Genomic DNA, 20495 nt, shown 5'->3' with positions numbered 1-20495 from the left:
CGTTGACTGTCCTGTCACCACACGCCTTTCCCCTCCATTTAGATCAGTTTCTGACATCTTGGTTCCTTCTTAGTGAAGCACCTTGTCTCTCCAAGGCTCCATTTTCTCTCACTCTCTTTACTAAGATAAATTTTCTTACTTTTTCCTTTCTGAGACTATTTCATTTTAGTAGCAAGTAACCAAGCTCCTATTTTGAATCATGGGGCATTCACCCTTAAGGATTCCACCATTGCCCACTAGTGTGATGCTCTGTCTTGAAGCATCATAGAAACACTAAGAAGCTAATAAGAGATGGAATAACTCAGCCATGAGAAGCTTTCAACAGAAAACAAACCCCCATCACCAGTTCTATCTTTTGAAAACAAAATTTATTGCAATTTTAGGGGAAGTGCAACGATGAGATCATATGGCACCACACATAAAGTAGTTGGAATCCTATTAGAATATTAATCAAATATAAAATAAAGCTGGTTCAGTGGTGTAGTGGTTAGTGTGCTCAGCTCTCAACCAAGATGCTAGATGATATGCCTACAATTGTTTACACAATTATGTTTTCATTAATCTCCCCTATCCTACCAACTAATCTACTCGTAAGGTCACAGCCTCACTGGACTGCACAGAAACACAAGTTTGGATGGCCAAGGAAAACATACAAGGCCAATGAAAAACAAGTGTTAAAGAAGGCCAAGATCATGACTGGAGAACTAGGGGGGGAGAGAGAGAGAAAGAGAGAGAGAGAGAGAGAGAGAGAGAGAGAGAGAGAGAGAGAGAGAGAGAGAGAGAGAGAGAGAGAGAGAGAGAGAGAGAGAGAGAGAGAGAGAGAGAGAGAGAGAGAGAGAGAGAGAGAGAGAGAGAGAGAGAGAGAGAGAGAGAGAGAGAGAGAGAGAGAGAGAGAGAGAGAGAGAGAGAATCCTTAACAGCAGGCCGATATGTCTCAATGGACCTACAACACATGGTTCAAGCTACCATAAAATACACCTGTCAAACTGCTACATCTCACAAGGAGAGTGATAAAGAAACTTGAATTTGTTCAAAGAAACATGAATCAGAGATGACTTGATGAAGTATATTGTAGAGTCATGAATCCACACCCAGGTCCACTATGGTGCAGCAAGCCTCTGGGGATTAGTTGTAACAATGAATACTTTAATAAGGAGAATGCCTACCACCCAGCATCATCAATGTACAGGACTGCTGCCACTTTCTTTCTTTTGTCAAAGAATATTTGAATAAATAGAAGCATTAATGTTCACATCCCTCAATAAACACAAATACACTTTTCATACATGACTCTGCTACAAGTCATAAGTTTCCCTTTAGGGAAAATAATGTGCAAGTGTTTGGTTGGCCAATCTTGATAATTGACAATTGTTGAGTAGAACTGAAACTGCTTCTGTTCCACTTCTTAGGAAACCTCTGCAGTAAATGTGAGAAAGTTATTTTGATGAGGATTCAACCAAGGAAAGTAGCTGCTTCTATGGCTAAATGGCAATAAATAATCACTAAAGTAAAGGCTGGAGTTATAAAATAAAACATATATAATCTAAAGGATGCTGTTTGTTTTCCTATTGTGCAGTGATGCTTGCAGGCAGATCTCAGACAGGGCAGTTGAGCACTCTCTTTTGCAGGTACTGTAGGTGTTCCAGCTTCTTCTAGGTAAGAGAAGCATACATCATGAGCCAAATGGATCAGAGTATACTTAGTACTCACACCTTGCATACTCCAGTGATCAGAAAAGATGAGCTACAGTTGACATGTAGAACCACTGAAAGGATCCATACTAAGCCAATGTGACATAGTATCTACCATCAGCTATAAAAATACAAACTATAAATCAAACCAATTATGAAAATGTTTCTGTAATATATTTACATAAGCACTACATGCAGTAGATTTTGCATAAAAAAAATAGTATATACAGAAAATGTGATAATCAAATTATAATCATACACCAAAATATAGTATAAAAATCATTCTTCACATATTTCAAGCTGAAAGATTCCTCCTTTTATTGATCATTAGGTGCTCAAAATGAATACTTGCTAACATTTCAATCCATCTATCTTCCCACCTTGTTAAACTATTGCATTTCAACTGTGTAACTTCAAAACGACAAAACTTTACCAGCAAGTATCGTCATAAACACTGTTTTATATCATGAAAAAAAATATTGCAGCAATAAAATAACTCCTAAGAAGTAAGAATATGAAACAAATATATGGCACAAGATCATAATTACCAGAATAAGAAAACATGGGATCTGCAATGATATTCTTGCAAAGAACACACATAAATTAAACAAATCAGTTTTCAAAACATCATATACATATGGTAATACATACAGCTAATTGTTTAGCCCATGTTAGATCCTTAGGTGTGTGACTAGGAGATCTGTTGGTGATGCAAATGATCAAAGAAATGCAAATATATGAAAGTAATAATATTAATGCATTGGATTTAAATGGTTTAGGGAAAAGCATGACATGAGATGTGTTCAGGATGTCATCTTCTTCTAATATTCTAACAACATTTGAAAAATGTTTGCACAGTTTATAGTGTCATGTTAGTGTGTTTAAATACCTTCACTTTGTTCCATCTTTACAAGTTCTTAAATCATCCTGGCACACATGTAATTAATGTTGCTTTACACTTCATATTAAACTTAGTTTAATTTAACCTAGTTTAGTTTAAAAGTTCTTTAGGAACATTTCCTTATTACTGGCCATTTCTTGCAAAATGAAATGTGACAAATAATTTCATATCCTCTGTTGTAATACAGCTAGAAAACTTGCAAGTTTTCATTCCCCAATGAGTTATATTCATATCTGGAGGACAAATATATCTTGTCATTATAATATCAATAAATGCACTGGGAAAGTGGACTAGGTAGTATTTTTCAGTGTTCTGAAAAAAAAAGTACTCTACTGACAGATCATTTCTTTACTGTCATATGCACCACAACCCCTGGCATGCTGATATGCTGATTAAAAGAGAAAGACAATTACACTTCTTACATTAAAACAGCAATAAGAAGAAAAAAAGTTCAGCAAAGCAATGCCCATTAATAAGGAATTCAAAGTTCCTAAAAAGTTTAATTAACAACATGATTAACCCAATGAACTTAAACATTCTTCAGACAGAACACAACATATACACAATACAAATTGCATATAGCTTTAACAAACACTTAGATGTAAAACTATGTATGCACTGCAGCTGAACAACTAAGATAACTTACAGAAAGGCACACTGCTGGGCCAGCATGCCATCACTCTGGGCTGAGGCAGATTTCCATTAAAGCTAATAATGCTGCAGCTTCAAGCCCTGACATTCTGGAGAATTTCCATGATTAAGTAATAAATTAATAAAAGAAAGCATATATATAGAAATAAGGTGGTTTAATATAAAGGGACATGTCTGAGCATAATGATATCCTGTAGGCAGTTGTAAGAGAACCTGTAATAACTTTAGTCACAAGATATACACATCAAAATAGGTAAGAATTTTGTAGTCTGAGGATGCAGTCTACTGAAATAATGGCAGAAGGGACCTGTGAAGTGAGGTATCTTCAAGCCCCAAATACCCATAACCCCACATCTGTTATAAACACCTGGCATTCCACAGCAACCCAGGCAGATCTATCCCTTGCCTACCGCCAGGGGTGCACGAGGTAAGCAATACTAATGATCAGAAATTGGTTCACAATGGGTGGTGCCTGGAAACAGACCCACTATAATATATTAATACCAACAAGGAGTTTTAACATACAGGGCAAATGTATGGATAAGGCTGATGGTGGGTACAAGAATACATCGTTATGCATTATACAATGACTGTCACCACACTGATGGCTTCTTGCGTCTTCCTTTAGGTTCCTATGTGCATCAGCAGGGACCTATTGGAATAGAATCAATAATGGTGAGTCGCTTTTGAGCATGCTAACCTTGAAATACCAGCTGCATTGTTCCGTAGTGTTTAGGTCCCAAGCTTCTACCTGTTGGAGTCACGGGCCACTCACTCACTGCCTTGCAATCTCGTGAACAGCCTATATATGATGCACACCTAAGTCTGAGAGCACAATAATCTCACCTGGCAAGGAGTACATGGGCCGAAAGAGCACATGGAGGCACAAAACGGTAGTGTAAAGTAAGATACCACAAGTCAACACTCAACACGCGGCAGACGCCTGACAACCTCGCGCAGACTCACAAACGTCAAACGAGGTTCGGGTCACGTGGTGTTAATATGTATATTCATATAAAGCAATTAATCAAAGGAAATACGTAAATCATAATCATACGCTAATTTTTCTAAGTTGAAGATTTCGTTAATCAGTGCAGAGTGCGTCATATGGATTAATCATTCATTGGTTGCGTACTCTCAACTAATGGAGTGACTAAACTTGCCTCTGATATTTTGTTTGAGTTGTTTCCCCATGCTACTATGCATCAACATAGATCAAGGACACATACTAATACTAAGCCACGTTTCCCTGGGATAACACTGGTATTAATTATATTTATTTCGTCTGAACAATACATGTATCAAGACAGCGCAAGACTGGACACAATACCACGTTCAAGTTCAGGTTGTTGACGTGGGTTGGGAAGCTTTCAACCAACGGCGCTTCACTGATAAACGTTTCTTTTCATTATTGTTCGCCTCTGAAATTTGTTGATGACTTACATTACTTTTAGTGAAGCAATATTATTATACGAAGAAAAACTTTGTGATTATGTTCTTGCATTAAATTTTTATAGGTGTTGCAGGGATGATTGATCTGTGAGGCCATGAGGATACTCGTGTTGCCAAAGAAAGGAGTGCCGCAAGGGACATAACTTTAGTAATTCTTCACTCAGAAAACAATGGACTCTCGAAAGCCAAATATAAAGCATTTATTTATTTATTTATTTATCTGTTTATTTATTTTTATTTTTTATAAACTTTTTTTTTCAGGGCGAAATAACTGCAGCTATATTTCATTTCATGTACCTGGGAATAACGACGCAGCTGGAGTGAAACATATTATACACTTTCAGTACGTATAACAGTATTCACCCCCATGGATTGATCTGTCTATCACGTAAGGACAATAATTCAAGTCCAGTATAAAGGGAAAGAGAGACACGTTCCGACGATCCCATCAGTAACGCTGGCTGTTGGTGGCTGTGGTCCTGCTCGGGTCAGTCTTGAAGGAGTACTCTGAACCCTTGTAGTCGCTTGGCTTGTACTGCGTGTTGGTGTAGTGGATCTCCGGCATGTTGAGCGTCTTGGTCCAGTGGTTAGTCCAGTAGAGTTCGCCCGGCGGGGGTCTCATCTTCTCCACCTCCCGGCACACGAACACGCAGTAGATGAGCGAGCCAAAGAGCACCATGAAGCCGAAGATCAGCATGCACAGACCGATGTACCTGAGGAGACGCCAAAGTTACATTGGCATTCGTAACTACTACTACTACTACTACTACTACTACTACTACTACTACTATTACTATTATTACTACTACTTTCCGTTAACACAGTTTCATTAAAGCTAAAGGCTATGTAATAACTTTAAAACACCCCATCTCCCCCAAAAATGGCGATTGACGATAATAACAATAACAATGAATGATGATAATGACGATGAAGAACTTGCGGACAGCTGCAGCCATGTAACTAAGAGCTCAGAGTATTAAAACTTGAAACATGAGGAACCGCACGCAAGTCACTTCTTACTGGAGGATAGAAAACGGACGCTCACCATACGAAGGCAGGGTTGTAAAGCTGCAGCACTACCACGAAGCCCAGGGTGATGAGCAGCAGCCCTAGGTTGAGCAGTACCATCAGGCAACACACACTGCGGGTGTTGGGGCAGCAGGGATGCGGCGCCGTCATTGTCTCCATCACCAGCTTGCCGCCCCTCGTCGTCTTAGTCTTCACGCTCACCTTGTCGCTGGTGGGATACGTGTATTGGCTGCTGGAGGGAGAGATATATGGTTAGGATGGCTAGAGTGGAGTAGGTAATGTCAGGGCTGGGAGAATAACATTAGGACAGGAGGAGAGGTGGGGGGAGTGTGGCTAAAATGGGATAGGTAATGTTACGACTGGGAAAATAATATTAGAGTAGGTGGTGTATAGTTAGAACAGGAGGGATATAGCTAGAGAGGGAGAGAAATGTTTAGAGGAGTTTAGCTAAGCTGGGAGTAGTAGATTATGGTAAGAGAAACATAATTAATGCGAGATGGATGTGACTGGAACGGAAGGGATAATGTTGAGGCATGAGGGATATACTAAGTGATAGGACAAGAAAAATATGGATAAGGAAGGGAGAAGAGGTATGTCGAAGGCTTAAGGAAGAGGGAAGAAGAAATAAAAAATAATAATAATAATAATGGAAGAAAAAACAACTAACACTAGAAACATTAAACACACACACAGACAGACACACCTGATCTCTGATTGTGGTCTGGGCAGACGTGTGGAGGCGTAGATCTCCGAGGCTGCTCTAGACGCCGCCCGTCGCTCCTCCTCCAGCTGCGGGTTGATCACTGCCTCGTTCCTGACGGTGAACTCGCTCTCGGCACGGTCGCTGGGGGCGCGGTCATCCTCCAGTCCAGGATTGTAATATACCTGACGGGGAAGACGAAAACAGCTGACCTTTAGCAATAGTGAAGGGAAATGGGCAGACAGGTATAGACAAGAGACGGAAACTCAGTTGTAATGAAGAGAGACAGACGGACAAAAACAAATAGACATTACGGTGACGGAAAGTTAATAGCAATGAAGAGAGACAGACAGACAGAAGCAGGCGTAGACGAGAGAGACGGACATTTAATTGTAATAAAGAGAAACAAACAAACAGGTGAAGACAAGAGAGGTAAACACTTAACTGTAATGAAGAGAGACAGACAGACAGAAATAGGTGAAGACGAGAGAGGTAGAAACTTGGCTGTATAACAATGAGACAGACAGAAACAGGTGAAAATGAGTGATTGAAACTTAGTTGTAATGAAGAGAGAGACAGACAAAAACAAGTAAAAAAAAGATGAAGGACACTTAGCTATAATGAAGAGAGCCAGACAGAAACAGGTGAAAATAAATATATAGGACCCTTGGTAATAAGAGAGACGAACAGATCGATACAAGTGAAAACAAAGATAACAGATCCATAGAAAATAATAAAGATAGGCAGGCAGACATATGTAAACGATGACACGACGATGAAAAGGAACATTTAGTAATAATGAAGGCAAAGAGGCAGAGAGAGAGAGAGAGAGAGAGAGAGAGAGAGAGAGAGAGAGAGAGAGAGAGAGAGAGAGAGAGAGAGAGAGAGAGAGAGAGGACCAAAATTAATCAATACAGTAGATGCGACAAGAACATCGTCTCTCAAGTGTTGGCAATACTTAAATTCCTACAGAAGGTCTTTCGGTCGTAAAATAACATAAGAAAATAGTGATCTTTTCGTTAACAACAGCGGACAATAAAACAGAATAACATGGCGTAAGGGATTTAATGGCCTTTTTATTAACAGCAGAGGGCAGTAAAAGGGAGTGACAGGTGTGAAGTCAGTGATGTGTTATGCACCCCTTGATAGTGACACGGATCAGTGGTCACTTTCTCCCTTTGCTGGATAACGCCGTCACTTTCTCCCCACTCGGTGTCTGCGTAATGAGTAATGACCCTCTCTTACTTTAGCTAATTCAGTGTGCATGGGATTGTTTTCTTGCTGTTTTCTTACATAAAGTTTCGAGAGTGTTACTTATCATAAGAAATTCTAATTATAGAAACATTGTCTAATTCGTATGTTTTTTTTTTTTTTTTCTGTTAAATATCTAAATAGTTTCGAAGGTCCTAGATCATGATGCGAATATATTAAATTATTTTACACCGAAAGCTGTTTTCTCACATACAAGAGTTTCGAAAGTGTCAGATATTATGCGAATATATAATTATGGGAACAATGTTTAATTCATTCCGCAGTTTCGAGGGTGTTAAATTGTGATCCGAATATATCCAATTATATCACACCAAGTCTTGGATAGATTTCATTACTTATGCTGAAGGTTTTCGAATTACTTTTACCGGAAGTTTGAGTGAAAAGATGATCAATTTAAAATTTTATCACGCAAAGTCTTCGATAAGTGCATTTAATTAAGTATTGGCAAATTTAGAACCAGTTTTACCGGAAGTTTGAATGAAAAATTCAGCCTGTTTGCACGACGATGCCGTGAATTCCATGTTTTTGTCAAGCTGTCACCTTTCAGTTAGTTCAGAATCACTGACGCATCCACCGAAGTTTTGATGAACATCCTTGAGAAAGTTTGCGTGTCCGTCTCGAGCTCACGTGATTTCACTCGATTTGGCAAGATGCTTCTCTAATAAGAATTCGAAAGTATGCACAAATGATATGCTTGACATACTTTGTTTATTTGATTACACTCAATTTGGCAAGATTTTTCTTTGGTAAGAATTTTGAACTATACGTGTATGGTGTCTTTTCCATATTTTTTGTATATTGGATTACATTCGACCTGACAAGATTTTTTTTCTGCTCCCCAATTACGTGCATACTTATGATATCCTTGGCACATTACGTTTGAAAGTTTCCCAACCTATCCCGAGAACGTTGAATGAGGAGTTTACACAGATCGAATACGTGAGTATGCTTTGTTGCTTAATTTGAAATTACTTTTTTTCAATATGTAAAGGAAGCTGGCCAAGGTTTACAAGAAAAAAAAATTGCAGCTTTCTCTAAAATAAATAAGTAAATAAATAAGTAAAATAAAAAAATAAATAAAATTGAGTTAAAGGTTTCAGTGTCTGATCTCCATTACGTATGTTTTAATTAATTGGATGCAGTAAAAGTTACTACACTTTTTGAGATCATTTTTTTAAGATTTCAGTGACAATTGAATATATATATATATATATATATATATATATATATATATATATATATATATATATATATATATATATATATATATATATATATATATATATATATATATATATATATATATATATATATATATATATATATATATATATATATATTATAAATTAACAACTGGAAAATACTTATGAGAAACCCGACTAACCATCTTCACGGTCTTTGAAATCAGTCCTTATGAGAAAATAATGGACCACGCAAGGGTTCCAAAGATATTCAGGCCAGACTTCCTTCCCTTCACCTTCCTTAGCACTGGACTGGCCGGCCTTGCTGCATGCCAACCTGTCGGCCTGCAGGACGTTACAACCACTTTTTGCTCTCATTCCATCTCTCTTTAGCAAACAAAAGAACTCGAGCAAAAAAAAAAAAAAAAAAAAAAAAGCCTCGTCATGGCCGTCCACCCCACATTGCTGCTGGGGTGCTCAGGTCACGTCTCGCGTCCTGTGATTGCGGTTACCTTTTCATCTACCTGCATAATTACTCGTGTTGCCATTTCTATAAGACGCTCCACGAAAACCCAACAATAAGTAACTAAACGAATAAAACTAATTGTGTAATCTTAAACCTATTAGTGTCACCATTACTATGAGATGCTCCTCGAAAAAATAAATAAATAAATAAATAAATAAATAAATATATATATATATATATATATATATATATATATATATATATATATATATATATATATATATATATATATATATATATATATATATATCATATGAATAAGACTAATCGTGCAGCTTTAAAATTATTCGTATCAACATTACTATTAGATGATCCATGAAAAAAAAAAAAGAAAAAAGAAAAATTTTATCTTGTACCTGCAGAGTTATTTGTGTCACCATTATTATTAGATGCTCCTCGGGGAAAGTGGCAAAACCAAAAAGAGTAGCTGCATAATTACTCATCCCACTATTAATGATGAATGTTCGTTGAGGAAAAAAATCTAACTAGGTAAGCGGCGGAAAAGTTGAACTGACGTCATAAGCAAATTCAGTCAACTTGAACTTTTCCTATTTTTATTAATTTATTGTTTTTATTGTTTCATTTCATTAATCTCATCTGTTTTATTTACGAGATCAGTAATTACTGTATGCAAGGTTTTCTTTTCTTTTCTTTTTTCTTTCTTCTTTTTTTAGTCTCCATAAAAAAAATAAATAAAAAAAAAGCAATTGAAGAAAAAAGTCCAACCTGTACTGTTACTTCACCATAACTCACACAATGCACTTCACTTCAGGAAAACCCTAACCACACAGGAAGACGCACGAGTTCAAGATGACAGCAGTTCGATCAGCAGGTCTCACTGTAATACCTCGCGCCTCGAGACACAGAAGAACGCCGCACATTACTTTTACTAACATTTTTAGTTTCCCGAGAATGGTGGGCAAGTCAGGAATATTATGAAATTACGTAGAAAAATGTATGATCTATTAAGTAGTAGATGAATGGAACAGACTCAGTAATCATAAAGTTAGTGCCAAGTCATCAGGGAACTTTTAAGGGAAGATTAGATGAATTTATGGATGGGAGTAAAGGGAAGAAACAGACAGACATGCTTTATACACGGACGCTTCTTGTAACTTTCCTTGTTTTTTTTTTCTAATGATCTTATATGCATATACAATTTTCTTTTCTCTTTTTTTTCCCCCTCTACGGTAAAATCATGTATCATTCGCACTGGAGAGATGCTGCAATCGCTTCTTGGAAAAATAGGAGGTTTATGTGACTCTTCGACTCAAACATTACAACAATGAACATGGAAGATAATAGACAGAATGCAAGACAATGGTGACACTCTCTGAGACGGTAGAAAGTGCAGGAAAGAGAAAAATATAATTAAAAAGAGGTGTGTGTGTGTGTGTATGTGTGTGTGTGTGTGTGTGTGTGTGTGTGTGTGTGTGTGTGTGTGTGTGTGTGTGTGTGTGTGTGTGTGTGTGTGTGTGTGTGTGTGTGTGTGTGTGTGTGTGTGTGTGTGTGTGTATGTGTAATAGTGGTGAAGGACGTGCATTACTCTGTGAGCTCCGTTATTGTGGCCTCGCATTTGCTTTTTTTTTTTTTTCTCCCTCCATCATCTCGCTTCACGTCTTTCCAGCCTGCGACGGGAAATGATGATGACAGTGATGATGGTGATGATGGTGATGATGACACAAACATTTTCTCTCTCTCTCTCTCTCTCTCTCTCTCTCTCTCTCTCCTCTCTCTCTCTCTCTCTCTCTCTCTCTCTCTCTCTCTCTCTCTGCTACTTCTCCTCCTCCCTCTCTCTCTCTTTCCCTCCTCCTTTCATCATCGCCTTTACCTCAACCTCTTTTCTTTTGCAAATTACATTTTTTTCTTCCTCATAGGCTCTCTATCTTTATCTCTCCTTCTTCCCCTCCTCCTCCTACTCCTCCGCCTCCTCCTCCTCCTCCTCCTCCTCCTCCTCCTCCTCCTCCTCCTCCTCCTCTTGCTCCTCCTCTTCCTCCTCCTCCTCCCTCTTTCACCCTCGCTTTTGTCTCACCCTCTTTTCTTTTGCAAATTGCATTTTTCCCTCCACCCTCATTCCTCCGCCCCCCCCTCTCTCTCTCTCTCTCTCTCTCTCTCTCTCTCTCTCTCTCTCTCTCTCTCTCTCTCTCTCTCTCTCTCTCACCTCTCTACTGGAGTAACCGCTTCTGCTGGAGTGTTCTCTGTCCCTGGACCTGGAGCGGCTTCTGTCCCTGCGTGGGGGTCGCTGCGGGGGTGAGTACTCGTAGCTACTAACGGAGGGGGGACCCCGGTACCCACTCGGCCCCGGCTGCGTGTAGTCAACATACCGGGAGGACGAGGGGCCCAGTCTTTCCATACTCATTGTGGTGGTGGTGGTGGTAGTGGTGGTAGTGGAAGAGGGAGATCAAGGAACTGGAACCTGGAATTTCAGAATTTAATGTAACATTAGTATATGTTAATATTGATACAATACACATAATAGTTATCAAATGCAGTTACGTAACACAGACTTTAATCAAGTTAATATACTGCAATTTAATGATTCCCTCGTGAAGGCCAACAAGTCTTATGCTGTTTGCTCTTCCTTTGTGTCCCTTCCTTATTCTTCAACGCTTTGTTCTCACATTAAGACAAAGAGATGATTAGTAGGGTTTTCACAATGTTTTATTTTCTTTCCCGCCCGGGAGCCTTGTCAAACTAAATTTCGAATCACGAACAGACCTTTGAAAATTCTAAATCAACTTCACTAAGACCTATTAGAAGTTATCGAGGTTAAATGTCGAAACATTTTGAGAATTTCAGTCGTAAAGGAAACATAAAGGTTAGGTTATTAATTTTCTTTTTTTTAAATGTGAAGGGAAGTGCTCACCACGTGGAGTCCCTGGTGGCGAGGGAAAGTGTGTGTGTGTGTGTGTGTGTGTGTGTGTGTGTGTGTGTGTGTGTGTGTGTGTGTGTGTGTGTTTAGCCGTGCGTCTTGTCTCTCCGCGTGTGACTCGGGACGGTGATACAGTGACAGTAACGGTGACGGGACGGAAGCAGACGAGACGCCGAAGAAACCGATGATTAGAAACCTGGAAAACGAAGAGATCCGGCATCAATAAAATGTTTAACTAAGAGATATTAGCAATGAGAGTGACATCCGGTTCACTTGTTTTCGTTGTTCTTGAAGTCCCACAGACACGCATGAATAACATTCTCTCTCTCTCTCTCTCTCTCTCTCTCCTCTCTCTCTCTCTCTCTCTCTCTCTCTCTCTCTCTCTCTCTCTCTCTCTCTCTCCTTTCATAAAAATATTCCTTTCTTTCATACAAATTTTTCTCCTTTCATAAAAATAAGACGAGAATAAGAGGATCGGGGATTTGACATGATAGGCGGCGTGTTACAAGGTGAGTTGCGGCCTAGTTGTGGCAACGCTGCACTCAGGTGTGAGGAAACCCTGGTGTGTTGCCTTGCAGTGGTGCACGCACACACACACACACACACACACACACACTCGGAGGACAATTCTTTATATAGGGGACTTACGTAATTACGCAAATGATGACTCCCTTAGCGCGCACACACACACACACACACACACACACACACACACACACACACACACACACACACACAGAGAGAGAGAGAGAGAGAGAGAGAGAGAGAGAGAGAGAGAGAGAGAGAGAGAGAGAGAGAGAGAGAGAGAGAGAAAGAGAGAGTTTCCGGAAGAAATACCGTCACTGATGCATCGCGAATAAAACAAGAATAAAACAAGAAAAGAAAATGAGATGCTAGCGTGATAGGGCAAATTTCACGTTGGCTCGGGGCATGAGTCACCCCGGGGCATGGCAGGCTGCGGGATGGGAGGTGGAATGCACGCCTGCTGGAACTGCCGGCCTGGAGTGGAATGTCCTGCGTCTGGGAGCAAGGCAGGACGAAGCAAGCTTAGTGGGGGGAGATAAAGATGGTGCATGTATTATTGGGAAAAACTCTGACCTGATATAAAAAAAATGCATGAAAAAAAAGAGAAAATGAAAATTGATGAACTACTTTGACAGCATAGAAAAGCATTGATCTTCAGGTGAAAAAAGAAAAACGCATACACACAGAATTTTGCGTTTTCATCACCCAGGCTTATAACAGATCAGAGTTTTCTCGAAAGTACGTGGGACGAGTCACTATAAAGTACACAGACTTGACACAGTGTAGTCTATGAACCTGGAAGTCAGTGCACCTCAGACTGCTCGCTCGTGTGTGACTAATGGCTGTTTTTTTGAGGAGCGTTGGGATGAGGAAGTATTTTTCAATGCGGGCAGAGCGTGAACGTGGCGGCAATGGTCATGGTGGGCGGGGAATTTTCGCCTAGTGGTGCCGTGTCGCGATAACAGTTTGGTGAAAGTGAAAGGTCGGCGTTTACCACAAGAACGAGTCTTCCTATGAAGCGTAGCGAGAGGGAAAGGAAGGGAGTTTTAGTATGCTATAGAGAGAGAGAGAGAGAGAGAGAGAGAGAGAGAGAGAGAGAGAGAGAGAGAGAGAGAGAGAGACGCAGTCAGTCACGCGTCTTGATTAACTTAAGTGCAGTGAGTGTGGGAGGCAGCGGATGTCGTGTTTAAGTAAAGCGTCTTGTTACTCCTCCCTTCTAGAACCTCATCGCACTGTCCTTCCCTCAGCAGATCCGTCACTTTACTCCCTTCTATGGCTCCCTACCTTCCCTCCTATAAACATGTGTGGCCCTGTGTGACTCCTTTCGGCAACTCACGTCCTCCTACTTATTCCTTCTCCACTTCCTCGTTGTGTAATACTGAGCAATACCATGATTGTGCCTTCCACTCAACACCAGAGACGAGAATGGCGAGGTGGTGGCGTGGTGCTGGCGTGGCAAGGCAGTGACTCCGCCTTTGTGGGGGCGTTAGTAGAGCGTGGGCGGCTTGAGGGAGTAGGTGACACACACACACACATGAAGACAACGGGGTTTTCTATTCAAGTGATCGTCAAGGGAAATTTCTAACCACCGTTTTGTAAGAGTTCATTAAGATATGCACCCCCGAGGCAGGTGTAGCGGATGCCTGGAGTGTGTGGGGGGCAGGTGTGGGCAGCTTGACGTGTCTGGAGAGTGACGTCATCCCACACCCCTTTCTCTCTCTCTCCCTCTCTCTCTCTCTCTCTCTCTCCCTCTCTCTCTCTCTCTCTCTCTCTCTCTCTCTCTCTCTCTCTTGTATGTGACTCGGCGCTCTCTTATTGTACAAACTTGGACATGTTGAAGAGAGTAATAGATACGCTCTCTCTCTCTCTCTCTCTCTCTCTCTCTCTCTCTCTCTCTCTCTCTCTCTCTCTCTCTCTCTCTCTCTCTCTCTCTCTCTCTCTCTCTAGACACATATCAAATAAGACAACCACGTTTTCAGCACTCTTTCAATAAGCGGAATCAGAAACTCAATAAACGAACAAGTAAAACCTTAATAAATAATTCTTTAATACCACCTCCACCTCTTTCCTTCCTCCTTCCAAGTGTTCTTCGAAAGTTCACGCAAGGCCTTGAAACCCGAATCGTGGGTTTCCTCGCCGGCACAAACAATGGAGCGTGGCAATAATGTGATATCCCGTGAAAGCTTCCGTGTTTTCCCGCCGATGCTTTGAGAGCCGGAAGGATTTTGGTGGAAACAATAGGGCGTGTGGCAGGTTGTCTTCCCGAGCCTGGGGGAGAACACGAGCTCCGCCACCCATTCTCTCTCCGTTCTTTATATTCAGATGAGGGCATGACGTATGGAAGGAAGTGGAGGGGTGCATTCATGTTTCTTTCCTTTCTCTTCCTGGTGTGTACATGACTCTCTTCTAAGCGTATCTCATGTTCTAACTTAATCTAAAGCTTTAAATCAGTGTTGTTTACTGGAGAGAGAGAGAGAGAGAGAGAGAGAGAGAGAGAGAGAGAGAGAGAGAGAGAGAGAGAGAGAGAGAGATTAGCCTTAATTCCGTAAATAAGAAAGATGGTAAGAAATTAATTATAAGTATTCACGCTCTCTTCACTTCTCTTCCCAAGTACGAACACGACTCTTTTCTTCTAAGCTTATTTAACTGTTCTAACTTAATTCAATGCTTTAATTCAGTGCAGGGTTATGAGAGAGAATGAAATAGTCGCATCCATCCCAAATAAGAAAGACGGAGAGAAGTTAGTGATAAAAGTAGTTACCTTTCTTCCTTCCTCTTCCTGGAATGAAAACACGACTCATTCTTCTAAGCGTGCCTAACTTATTCAGCTTAATTTAAAGCTTTAGTTCAGCGATAAAAAGGGAATCAACTTCAGTGTTGAAAAAGGTAATCAACAAATGATTAAATGTTAAAAAGGTAATCAACTTCATCCCGCAAATAAGAAATACAAAAAAAAAAGTTAATGATATAAATATTCACGTTCTCTTCTTTTTCTCTTCTTCGGAATGAACGTGGCTTATTCCTTCGCTCGTACCTTGCTATTCTGACCTAACTTAAACCTTTATATATTTCAGTATTGAGCAGGAGATAGTTAAGTAGTCGCGTTCAATGAGTATGTAAACAAGAAAGAGAGGCGGTGTGCAGAACCTCACGCGTATGCATATATTTCATTACTGGACAGAAGACGGAATGAAGCAATAGCGTTCAATCTGTAAACAAAGGGCTGTATTTATAAGCGCTTTGCTCTCTCACCACGACTATTCTTAAAGGCCACAGAGATGATTAGATAACTAGGGTTATCAAGAGTGTTAGTGCTAATTATGTAGAAATATTATTAATCTTTCTCTAGAGCCATAAAAAACACCTCAAGTAGAGCCTTTTGAATGTAGTGGAAGTGCAACGCAGAAGTGTTTCAGAATAATTTTATGATCCAAAGGCAGGCGGTGTGCTGAAGCCCACCTGTGAGCAGTGACTCTCTCGGCATGTTGGCCTACTATTGCTGTAAGACCAAGGTGATAATTTAGAGATGTCCAGGCTGTTGATTCTTTGTAACGGGCATGTGTCTGCTGTGTTTCCGCCGGAGATACTCAAGAGGAACACGCCGTCCATCACCACCAAAGGCAGCAGCAACGGCGATGCATCCGGCGAAAATTTAATGCCGAAACTTGAAAGGTTAAACGAGTCTTGCCGCCGGCAGGTCAACGGGGTTTGCGTGGAGGTTTCTTTCCTCCCCCCACCCAAAAAAAAAAAAAAAAAAAGCTCCAAATATTATTTTCGGAGAAATCTTCGTCCCTTTCATTTTTTTTTTTTTCCGTATCATCTCGAGAATTCAAATAAAGTAAAGTAAAAAGATAGTTGCACTTTCTTATGTTAAATAGGCGTCGGGTGGCTAATTGGCGATGCATATCGTTAAGGCTACTGTTGATTAATAATGATTACCAGCGAGGCAGTGCATGTCTAATGACGAAGAATCTGTGTAGTACAGTACAGTGAAATCCAGCACATCCGTGTTACGTAGCAAAGATTTCTAGAATAAAAAATAAAATAAAATAAAAAAATAAGTAAACAAAGAGATAAATGAAGAGTACTGATATTGGCATTACTGTATATCTTAGTAATACGAGTACACATAACTGTAACATACCCAGGAAAACCCCTCACCCCTCGCAGGCACGCGTGTTTCCCAGTACGGGCACCTCTGCCCTGCGATGCTGCACTCCCAGCGGGGGCGGCGGTGGTTGCGCGCGGGCGGCGAGAGATCAACAAGCACGGCGGAAATGCACTCAGTAATTATGGTTTTGAAGGTCAAGGGGAAAAGTGCGAGCAGTAGAGAGAGAGAGAGAGAGAGAGAGAGAGAGAGAGAGAGAGAGAGAGAGAGAGTGTGTGTGTGTGTGTGTGTGTGTGTGTGTGTGTGTGTGTGTGTGTGTGTGTGTGTGTGTTTGCATAAGTAGATATGTACTGCTATTATATACACATGTACAGAGATTAGATAGTTAAGTAAAATATTAGCAACTGCCTGTTGAGCCGAAATACCCTGACAGACATATACTTATTGGATAACGCCTGAACCGTGTGTGTGTGTGTGTGTGTGTGTGTGTGTGTGTGTGTGTGTACCCGTGCCCAGTACGAGGGCAGAATACAGTTACACGGTGGGTTTCTTCTCAACCTTACAGGCAGAGGAGGACGGTACCGTAACCTGCAGCCGTCAGTCAGTCCAGAATAGCAAAATAAAAGACGGTAGCATTGCGCAGCGCAGGATTATAATGACTACTTGTACACCCGGCTGTGCAGTACTACCGTGGTGTGCTATACGAAACTCTCTACTGTGTGTGTGTGTGTGTGTGTGTGTGTGTGTGTGTGTGTGTGTGTGTGTGTGTGTTGAAAGTACCTATTCATTGTGTGATGTTAAGCGGGGGGAGGAGAGAGAGAGAGGACTGATGTTTGTGGTGTTTAGAACTGGAGGCGATGTGTTAAGGTCGCTTCTTACTTCCTTCTCCGTTATATCATATGTTGTTAAGGTGGGTTTTCCGTAGATGTTTCTTTTTTTGTTAGTTTTTTTTTTTTCTCTCTCTCTCCTCATGTATGTGTGTGTGTGCGTGTGTGTGTGTGTGTAAAGAAGACTGGCCAAGGACTAGGAAAAAGGTATATGTAAAACAAGATCGGCTTCATTGCAGGATCCTCCACCCCTAAAAAAAAAAAAAAAGAGAAAAAAGTCTCAATCGTGTGTGTGTGTGTGTGTGTGTGTGTGTGTGTGTGTGTGTGTGTGTGTGTGTGTGTGTGTGTGTGTGTGTGTGTGTGTGTGTGTGTGTGTGTGTGTGTGTGTGTGTGTGTGTGCTAAAGTTAAAGTCTTATTATCCTTGACAAATCTGACACCGCCTTAACAACAACAACATCAACAACAACAACAACAACAACAACCCCCTTAGCATTTCTATCCAAAACACACCCTCAGTCTTTACAAACACATTGCCATGACGCTCTCTTAACCCATTCACCAACCACCGAGGAACTTCCAGCTACGCGTCTCAGGCATGTGTGATACAGAGCTACTAGATTCTCCTCCTATACTCAAGGAATTACTAATGATGGTACTTTCTACCTATACTACTTGGCTCCGTAACTTAATGACGTATCTTGTGGTTCTCCTTTACAAAAATTCCTTATCGTAATACTGAAATTAAGGATGTTTTCATTAGTATGTGTCTTTCTTATAATGCTTAGTTCCAGATGTGAAAGTCTTTGTATCACTATGAAGATGCTACGTCTGTCTTTTATGTCTGTCTGTCTGTCTGTCTTTTAGTGTGTCTGTCTGTCTTCTTGTCTGTGCTTTGTCTATCTGTCTGTCAGTCGGTCTATCTGCCTGTCTGTCTATCTGCCTGTCTGTCTGTCTGTTTGTCTGCCTGTCTTCTGTTTTTTTGTATTTTTTCTATCCGTCTTACATTTTCATAATAATGAAATCGATTTTGTGAATAAAAATAAATCTATTTAACCTAGAATAGTGAATAACCTTTACGTAAATGTAACGACATGTCTCTACAAAATAGTCAACGTCTAAAAGGTTATCAGTCAAAAATCTAAACTACAAGAGACGAGTTACAAGAATAATAATAAGTTGACCATCCTTCTCCCCCGCAGTGTGTACGTGGCTCGACCTCGTGGCTTTAAAACTTTCTTAAATAATTCCAGCACTGAACATATTCATAATGATTACTGCATGCTAACTTGTGCAAGATCTCAGATTACCTCAGATAAACGCGTGGGGAAAAGCGAAAGACCAAATACAAACGAGAACAAGGTGGTGGGCGTGTACCAGGATTATGTCACTAGCGGCCTTGGTGCCCACGTCAGGGAGGAGCACCAGCCTGGCCCGCGCCCTCGTGTCCCGCCCACGTTCCCTTACCCTCTTCGTCACTCACACCTGCTGCTGCTGCCTGACATACATAAATGCTCCTGTTTTGATCTACACGTAAACAACATACGTACTTACATTACAGGACCGTATTCTGAAACACTTTTACGCCGCACCTCCATTACATTTAAAAGGTTCTACTAGTTGAAGTCACAAAGGTTTTAAAGGATGTATATATATATATATATATATATATATATATATATATATATATATATATATATATATATATATATATATATATATATATATATATATATATATATATATATATATATAAATAATCCTAGTTAAAAATTAACAAGATTTCAACATTATTAGCAGGAGAAACACTCTTGAGAACCAGGCCAGTCATCCCCGTGGCCTTTGAAAACAGTCGTGGTGAGAGAGCAAAATAGTTTCAGAATATTGGACAGTCTAGTGTAGTGCGAATGAAGAAAAAATGGGATAATAAGAGGAAGTGAAGGAGTAAATTAGCAGAGACTAGTATCTGAGTAATTTTCTAAGTACTGGAGCTGGTAAGTATGTAAACAGAAGCGTTCATAGGTTACAGTAGCGTGTGAAGTGTGGGGGAGGGAGGGAGAGACGGAGAGAGAAAATGGGGAGAAAATAGAGGGAAGTTAAGGAGTAAATTACCATGAGTTAAGTTTTAATAGAGTCATTTTAAGAGTGACGCAGTTTGAAGCTCCCCCAGACCGCCAGGAAGGTAGAGCCACAGCAGTGATGATGATGAAGGTGCATAGCTGTGTTCTTTTCAGCGGCTTTCCTTAACTCTGGCTGTCACGGGCTTTCCTCCAAGGTGGTCTGGTGCAAGCGTAAGTATAATTTTTAAAAGATACCCAAAAAAAAAAAAAAAAAAAAAGTGACTGCACCTTTTAGCGGTTAAAGATTTATTTATCTTTTTTTATTTATTTTCTGTTTCTTATTCAGCAGTTTATCTTATTCATTTCCCTATTTATCTTATCATTATTCTATTATATTCTACTTTATTTATCTATGTTATTTGATTATTCTTCATATATTTGTTTTCTTTTATTTATTTATTCATTTCTACTAATTTATTTATCAATATATTTCATTTGATCTTATTTATCTATAAATTTATTCTAGTTTATCTTATATATTGATTTTTTTTTCATTTTTGTTCATTGAAACAGATTAATGTCATGCTATTATTTGCTGTGACAAGAGTTTAGCGTTGTCTTTACCATTCTCACTTCTAGGCGCTCATTCGTACCAATCTTCTCAAGGCCACGGTTCCCATTACACACTTGCAGCTCATACTA

At 40.1% G+C, this 20495-nt stretch overlaps 1 protein-coding gene across 3 annotated transcripts in view; it reads right to left on the bottom strand.

The window, feature by feature from the left end:
* Positions 1-1847: 1847 nt before the first annotated feature.
* The window catches only part of LOC135100067 (uncharacterized), a 25173-nt gene continuing 6525 nt past the window's right edge, over positions 1848-20495 (bottom strand). The window contains exons 2-6 of one of the 3 annotated variants that reach the window (XM_064002961.1): positions 12270-12471; positions 11565-11819; positions 6428-6609; positions 5741-5956; positions 1848-5408 (exon numbers count right to left, since the gene is read on the bottom strand). In XM_064002961.1, the coding sequence (XP_063859031.1) occupies positions 5144-5408; positions 5741-5956; positions 6428-6609; positions 11565-11762 (861 nt within the window). In that variant the 5' untranslated portion in view covers positions 11763-11819; positions 12270-12471 and the 3' untranslated portion in view covers positions 1848-5143. The remainder of the gene's footprint in view (positions 5409-5740; positions 5957-6427; positions 6610-11564; positions 11820-12269; positions 12472-20495) is intronic. The other 2 variants (XM_064002975.1, XM_064002970.1) reach the window with 2 other exon arrangements.

The sequence above is a fragment of the Scylla paramamosain genome, chromosome 1 (assembly GCF_035594125.1).
Source record: "Scylla paramamosain isolate STU-SP2022 chromosome 1, ASM3559412v1, whole genome shotgun sequence".
Classification (NCBI taxonomy): domain Eukaryota; kingdom Metazoa; phylum Arthropoda; class Malacostraca; order Decapoda; family Portunidae; genus Scylla; species Scylla paramamosain.
This window is presented reverse-complemented; position numbering and strand designations above follow the sequence as displayed.